This window comes from Salmo salar, chromosome 15 (genome assembly GCF_965601325.2).
Source record: "Salmo salar chromosome 15, fSalSal1, whole genome shotgun sequence".
Taxonomy (NCBI): Eukaryota; Metazoa; Chordata; class Actinopteri; order Salmoniformes; family Salmonidae; genus Salmo; species Salmo salar.
In genome coordinates this window covers 5,765,769-5,773,829 of record NC_138305.1, presented here as the reverse complement: position 1 = coordinate 5,773,829, position 8,061 = coordinate 5,765,769, and the positions used below count along the sequence as shown (strand labels likewise).

The window sequence follows — 8,061 nt, the reverse complement described above, 5'->3', positions numbered from 1 at the left end:
GGCGTTTTTTCTGTGTCGGCCACTGCTCATTCTCTCAAAATGTTGGCGCCCGGAAACACACATATCCGAAGTGAGCAGGACGATTATGAGGTGGAGTTACGCCGGGGCCGCAAACAAAGTCAGGAGAAGAGGAATGTTGGGAAAGGGACACAGAAAGGTGGATTTCTGAGGAGAAATGGAGGGGAAAGAGGAAGAGGAGGTTGAAGAGAATGAGAAAGTTGGATTTGAATTGGTGGAAGAGGGCGATAAAAATGGAGATGGGGTGTTGGAGGAGATTGGTGTCAAGTGTAAACAGAGTGAGACCTGGAGGAGATTGGTGTCAAATGCAAACAGAGTGAGACCTGGAGGAGATTGGTGTCAAGTGTAAACAGAGTGAGAGCTGGAGGAGATTGGTGTCAAGTGCAAACAGAGTGAGACCCGGAGGAGATTGGTGTCAAGTGCAAACAGGGTGAGACCTGGAGGAGATTGGTGTCAAGTGTAAACAGAGTGAGGAGCTGGAGGAGATTGGTGTCAAATGCAAACAGAGTGAGACCTGGAGGAGATTGGTGTCAAGTGTAAACAGAGTGAGAGCTGGAGGAGATTGGTGTCAAATGCAAACAGAGTGAGACCTGGAGGAGATTGGTGTCAAGTGTAAACAGAGTGAGACCTGGAGGAGATTGGTGTCAAGTGTAAACAGAGTGAGACCTGGAGGAGATTGGTGTCAAGTGTAAACAGAGTGAGCCGTGAGCCAGAACGAGTTCTGGATATGAAATGGAAGTGAATGAGGACGAGTTAAATAAGGTGGAAGGTGTGGTGAAGAGCTCGGAACCCAAGCGTGGCATCAATGGACATGAGAAGAATCTGGTCCACGAGGAGTGACATTTTTGGAGAAAGTGGATCCTTGCCTTTTGGTGGATCCATTTGTGGTTTCAGGCGGGGTGAGAAAGGAGTTGGGTGCAGTTGAATCAATGAACGTAACCTAGGAGACCTGTAGTGGACTTGTGATATTTGTTTTTGTTTCTTCTGACCAGAGGGAGCTGGCGCCCCTTGTCAAGCAACTTGGGTCAAGATCTGTTTCTTGCTTTGCTCTCCATTGAAAGGAGTGATTTCTGGGGTAGTGTTAAGTGTGGAGGTGGAGCAATTGAAGTTGACGATTCCTGGTGTTTGTGATGCCTGTCGTTTGGTGCGACACAGCCCCTGTGATGAGCGTGGTGAACCACAGAGGAGTCACTATCAGGCCTTTTGAGTCAGAGTCTCTAGCAAACAAAGTCATGTTAGGATACATCAGTTATCCTGTTAGAGCTTTTGTGCCAAATCCACTGCGGTGTTTCAGGTGCCACATTTATAGTCGTGTCACAACAGTGTGCAGGACGGAGATTCCAAGATGTGGGAAGTGTGCAGAAGGGCATTGGGATAGAGGATTGTGTTGTTTCAGTGGATAAAGTTGTGTGTGTCATGTCAACAGTAAGGGTGCCCATGTTGCTGGGGATTGGAAGTGTCCGGAGAGAGAGGCAGGTTGAGGTGGCTAGAGTCAGAGTAGTGCAGAAGGTGTCGTATGCTGAGGCAGTGAAGAAGGTAGAGGAGGATGGGTCAAGGGTGAGGCATCCTGAGAGCATCCCTGTGAGTAGTAGATCTGTGCCAGCACAGAGGGTTGGGCCAACGAGTGATACACTATATATACAAATTTGTGGATTTGGCTATTACAGCCACACCCATTGCTGAAAGGTGTATAAAATCGAGCACACCGCCATGCAATCTCCATAGACAAACATTGACAGTAGAATGACCGTACTAAAGAGCTCCTTGACATTCAACGTGGCACCGTCATAGGATGCCACCTTTCCAACAAGTCAGTTCGTCAAATTTCTGCCCTGCTAGAGCTGCCCCGGTCAACTGTAAATGGTGTTATTGTGAAGTGGAATTACCTTGGAGCAACAACTGCTACGCCGTGAAGTGGTAGGCCACACAAGCTCACAGAACGGGACCGCCGACTGCTGAAGAGCGTTGCGCATAAAAAATAGTCTGTCCTCAGTTGCAACATTCACTACCGAGTTCCAAACTGCCTCTGGAAGCAACGTCAGCACAAAAACTGTTCCTCGGGAGCTTCATGAAATTGGTTTACATGGCTGAGCAGCCGCATACAAGCCTAAGATCACCATGTGCAATGCCGAGCGTCGGCTGGAGTGGTGTAAAGCTCGCTGCCATTGGACTCTAGAGCAGTGGAAACACGTTCTCTGGAGTGATGAATTACGTTTCACTATCTGGCAGTCCAATGGACGAATCTGGGTTTGGCAGATGCCAGGAACACTCTATCTGTCCGAACACATAGTGCCAACTGTAAAGTTTAGTGGAGGAGGAATAATGGTCTGGGGCTGTTTTTCATGGTTTGGGCTAAGCCCCTTAGTTCCAGTGAAGGGAAATATTAATGCTACAGCATACAATGACATTCTAGACGATTCTGTGCTTCCAACTTTGTGGGGGGATGGCCTTTTCCTGTTTCAGCATAACAATGCCCCTGTGCACAAAGTGAGGTCCATACAGAAATGGTTTGTCGAGATCGGTGTGGAAGAACTTGACTGGCCTGCACAGAGCCCTGACCTTAACCCCATCAAACACCTTCGGGATGAATCTGAACGCCGACTGCGAGCCAGGCCTAATCGCCCAACATCAGTGCCCGACCTCCCTAATGCTCTTGTGGCTGAATGGAAGCAAGTCCCCGCAGCAATGTTCCAACATCTAGTGGAAAGCCTTCCCAGAAGAATGGAGGCTGTTATAGCAGTAACTCCATATTCATGCCCTTGATTTTGGTATGAGATCTTAGTCAAGCAGGTGTCCACATACTTTTGCTCATGTAGTGTATATGCTTCAGCAAGATTGGCTTCTTATTGTTCAAATCAATGGTTATCAACTGTACCGCAGAAATGGAATGTAAATCACAAAGAATAGATGTTGTGGTGGCAGCTCCAGAGAAGTATTTGGGTATACGAGAGTTGACTTCAGAAGAGTTCCAGGGTGTGTTAAGTGGTGGTGTCCCGTCCTCCCAGGTCGTTGGCATGGTGCAGGAACAGATAGGGTCAAAGTAGTGGAATGGGGTAGTGGGTTTTTAATGATTATAGGGTTAGTTGGGTGTTTTTTTATTTTCTTTATAGCCTCTGCCCTGTTATTAAACGTGATAAATAACCTGAATAGACTATATGTCTTCTCTGTCTGTATCATTTCTTCTGAGTCCTAATGTAACCTGTTTATAAAAGCAGCTCCACTGACCGCTTCACGCAGAATCAACGGCTGATCACCGTACTCGGTCTTTGGAAAATAGTTTCTGTGAATTGGAGAAGACATCTGTTTCTCGAGTCTGTCTAATTTCTGGGTTTCAAGACAGTTATTGATTTACTAATGACTTGCAGTAGGTACACATTGAAATATTGCTTTCAAGTAACCCACCACTAGACAATACTGGATATTTCATTGTTTATGTATTTATCATTTAAGGAGCAACAGACAGCTACATATAACCCAAACTAAGGTGTCTTTTCCTACCTTAAGAGTTGAAGCTGTATATTTACAGTATAAAATATCCACTCGGATGACACAATGAACACTGCAAATTGATTATAATTTTTTTTTTTTAATCATCTTATACGATCTTCCCTAATACAAATAAAACATATTCCTTCCTGACATAAACATAAAAAGTCTAAACACAAAAAGTCTAAACACAAGAAGAAATCACTCCCAAAATGCACAAAAGAGCAATAAGGTAAGTCATTGTCTAAGGGGAAAAGGCCTTACAGCACACTATGTGTTGTCTAAGTGTGAGCTCTTTATAGCCAAGGCATAGACCAATAGATACTCCCTTTACTAACTAGTGAGGTGATCAAGGGAATGTTTGTTTTTATTAGCATCAGGATCTGTACAGTCAGTTGCTGAAGAGTACACAGGTGAATGACCATCTACCTCAATTACATCAATATTTCCCTCTGAAACTAATCATAGCCAAATTCTTCACTTTCCATCTTGTTCAAAGTTGTCAAATTCAAAACATCCAGCTGATTCTCATTCATCTCCCTCATCCGTCTACTGCCAGTAGTCAGTAGTCATCCCCATTGGTCCTGGTTGGGTAATGAGAATGTGTGAGTGTCCTCCTGGAGCAGAACGTGTCTGAAATGGCCCCCTATTCCCTATTTAGTGCCCTGCTTTTGATCAGAGCCATGTGGGTACACACTGAGTGTACAAAGCATTAGGAACACCCACACTTTCCATGACAGACTGACCAGGTGAAAGCTGTGATCTCTTATTGATGTCACCTGTTAAATCCACTTTATTTATTTAACGAGGCAAGTCAGTTTAGAACAAATTCTTATTTACAATGACGGCATACCACGGCCAAACCCGGATGACGCTGGGCCAATTGTGCGCCTCCCTACGGCACTCCCAATCACAGCCGGTTGTGATACAGCCTGCAATCAAACCAGGGTCTGTAGTGATGCCTCTAGCACTACAATGCAGTGCCTTAGACTGCTGCGCCACTCGGGAGACCACTTCAATCAGTATAGATGAAGGGGGGGAGACAGGTTAAAAAAATATTTTTAAGCCTTGAGATATGGATTGTGTGTGTACAAGTCATTTTTTTTTTTTTTTTACAATAACAACCATACATAAACAAAGTAAACACATTTCAACAAACATCAATGACATCACACCTGCTCAGACCCACATGTTTTCACCACAACCATATACATCACGTATATCTCACAACCACACCCCCTAAGTGTGCCATTCAGAGAGTGAATGGACAAGACAAAATATTTCAGTGGCTTTGAACAGGGTATGATAGTAGGTGGGAGGGGAGGGGTGCAAGTCAATATTAGGAAGGTGTTCTTAATGTTTCGTACACTCAGTGTATATTATGCAATAGGGAATAGGGTTAATTTCAGATGATGTGATGTCTGATGACGTCATCGTGGTGCAGTGTTGATGACGTCATCAGAACTCTTCATGATTGTGTCTCAGTGGCTCCTGGCTGGGCTGAATGAAGACACCCTCCATAGCTTTCCAGTAGTTGTTCTGGTTGGCAGTGCCCATACCATGCACCTCCCTCTGCCCGCGGATGGGGTGGCCGTACTGCTCGCCCGTCACGGTCAGGAAGGCGTCTGTGCCAACGTGTTTGAAGCGCACCGCCTCGTCCCGCTCCCAGGTGGAGCCGTCACACTGCACCCTCCACACGTCCAGGTCATCCCCCTCGCCATTCTCACCGAACGCACTCACCTCCTAAAGGTTGATGGACAGCACTGAGGGTTAGTGGTGTGTGAATGTGTGTTTGTTACCTGGTTGTGGGACAGTGATTAGCTAAAATAGCATGTGTTGCATTACCTGACTATTGACAGCAGCCACCTAGGTGTGTGTGTGTGTGTGTGTGTGTGTGTGTGTGTGTGTGTGTGTGTGTGTGTGTGTGTGTGTGTGTGTGTGTGGGCGCATGCCCACTGCCTCTCTTACCTGGTTGTTGGACAGCGGCGAGCTGAAGTGGTGTGTGTGAAGGTTACGTCCTGTGGTCATGTGCGTGATGCGGATGGCCTGCCCACACTGGATGGGCACGCCTCGTTGGCAGGTCCTGTTGGGCTTCCCCCGAATCCTCCAGTAACTGTTGGCATCATCTGCACTCTCGACGCCCGTCACAGACTGCTGCCCACTGCCTACAGTTTACAAGGAGTCAACAGCTTTACCTCAACCGCCATCTTGTCTTTATTTTCCTCTTCTTAGCCAGAGAGGTGGTGGGTATAATTTGTGGAACGTTCCAACAGAAATCTATTACAAAAAAACTTTGTAAAGTACAAGGTTGCCAACAAACAAACGCATACAAAAGTAGCATGACCAATTCACCTAGCTGACGAAAAAGGCATCAACTCACCACGTAGCTTATTCATAAATGTTTGTCCATAGGCTACCAGAGTTAGGACAGACATTTTTCAGAATAAACGTTGGGAGTGAAAAACTTAATGAAATAGCCCACGCCCTACCCAGTATCTTATTCTGCCGCTATACAACTTTGTAGGCGTTGTTTGTTGGCAGCCTTGTTATTTACAATGTCCCCCCCCCCAACAGATTTCTGTTGGAAAGTTCCATAAATTATACCCCCCCAGAGAGGTATCAGTTCATATAGAAGACTTCAGGGTACTGTTGTGTGCCTTGTATAGTATACAGCTTCCATCTAGCCTACATGTTCAGGGAACAGTCAAGTAGAGCTTCAAAGCCTAAAGGTCTAGCCTCAAAAACACAAAAGTAACACTTTGGTTTGAATAATTGAGGTCAGTTTAAATTCCACTCAATGACAAGAAATGGCTGGCTATACCTGTAATAGAGTACAGTGTTACAGTTAAATCCCTCCTCCTTTGGGTTCTGTTGTGTATTAGACTACAGTACACCCGTGTCGATGCAGCTGACACCCCTCTGGGGATGGCAATGGCAAGATTTGCATGAACAGCTAAGCTTACATTTAGCTGTAAGCTATACTAGGCTAGACCTACTATAGCTTACAGCTATAAAAAAAAAGATAAAACATGTATCCAATAGCCACACTTGAATGTAACCACCTGCTTATTGTGTTGCTATAAAAATGTTTCACTACGGATTGATAGGATCCATTGTTGCAACAGTGTTACCACTCGTTTGTGTTCCACTTGATTGATACACCGTAGCGAGCTCGATTGTCGACATATCTAGGTCGACTGCACATAAATAGCAGCCATATAGACTAACAGAGAGTATGGTTTTTATATACTCATTTAAACGCGTTATACATTTAGCCTTTTGACTTGTAGTTAGTTATATGTGGACCAACCGGGTTATTGCTTGCTATAGGTTAGGCTTGCTGTATGTGTTCATTGATTGAAACACATGAATGTTCTGATTGAACGACATTGATTATTGGTCAATAGCCTAACTGAACTTTGGGATGAAGGTTTATGATGATGGTTTACCTGAGCCGTATTTCACATCATGGGAGTGCAGCCGAACGTTGTGTCTCGTGTTCAGCAATTTCACAAGTGAACCGCAAGTTACATAGTTGAACTCGGACTCCCGACCCTGGCATTTGGACCACAAAAGAACGACCAAAAACGATTTGATGAAGCCGCGGAGAGCGTGAATTAATCCCATGTTTGTGTCTATGTGGACATAACCGAGAGCGAGAGGATGTAAAGCTCGAAGACAGGCACTTTCAAACATTAATGCTGATGTAAACCAATCAGAGCTTGACAAGTCCCGTAACACGGAAGTAAAGGATAACACACGCTGTTCTGTGATTGGTTGAAGCACTTGTGACGTCACGCACATTGATAATATCATTTGGAAGGCGGAAATTAAAAGATTGCCGGAAAACTACTGAGGATACAAGATTGATACATTGTTGGAACACAATATTGCCTTTTTGTCAGAAGAAAACAACACACGATTGTCATGTTGTTAAAGACTCTAGCGCACAAACCATAGATGGTTCTCTCCGCTATCGAACGGCAAGCGGTACCGGTGCACCAAGTTTGGCACCACCAGGACCCTGAACAGCTTTTTATCCCCAAGCCATGGAACTGCTAAACAAGGCTGCTTTCACTGACTCTGTGCACACACACTAGACTGCTACCTATATGTACTGTACATAGTTACCTCAATTACCTCCTATTCCTGCACATTAACTCAGTACTGGTACTCCCTGTATATAGCCATGTTATTACCTCCTACCCCTGCACATCGACTCAGTACTGGTACTCCCTGTATATAGCCATGTTATTACCTCCTACCCCTGCACATCGACTCGGTACTGGTACTCCCTGTATATAGCCAGATTATTACCTCGTACCCCTGCACATCGACTCAGTACTGGTACTCCCTGTATATAGCCATGTTATTATCTCGTACTCCTGCACATCGACTCGGTACTGGTACTCCCTGTGTATAGCCATGTTATTACCTCGTACCCCTGCACATCGACTCAGTACTGATACTCCCTGTGTATAGCCATGTTATTACATCGTACCCCTGCACATCAACTCAGTACTGGTACTCCCTGTATATAGCCATGTTATTACCTCG

At 45.2% G+C, this 8,061-nt stretch overlaps 1 protein-coding gene across 1 annotated transcript; it reads right to left on the bottom strand.

The window, feature by feature from the left end:
- Positions 1–4,578: 4,578 nt before the first annotated feature.
- Positions 4,579–7,255, bottom strand: LOC106570867 (stromal cell-derived factor 2). The gene is made up of 3 exons (XM_014143435.3): positions 6,954–7,255; positions 5,473–5,669; positions 4,579–5,247 (listed from the first exon to the last, which is right to left on the bottom strand). The coding sequence occupies exons 1-3, from the start codon at positions 7,198–7,200 to the stop codon at positions 4,963–4,965; spliced, it is 729 nt and encodes a 242-aa protein (XP_013998910.1). The 5' UTR covers positions 7,201–7,255; the 3' UTR covers positions 4,579–4,962.
- Between the last annotated feature and the right edge of the window lie 806 nt (positions 7,256–8,061).

Coding starts and splice junctions, on each gene's coding strand:
- LOC106570867 (XM_014143435.3), bottom strand. CDS start 7,200: ATGTTTGAAAGTGCCTGTCTTCGAGCTTTACATCCTCTCGCTCTCGGT. Junction 5,670..6,953: donor TGATGTGAAATACGGCTCAG/GTAAACCATCAT, acceptor TGTAAACTGTAG/GCAGTGGGCAGCAGTCTGTG. Junction 5,248..5,472: donor CGCCGCTGTCCAACAACCAG/GTAAGAGAGGCA, acceptor ATCAACCTTTAG/GAGGTGAGTGCGTTCGGTGA.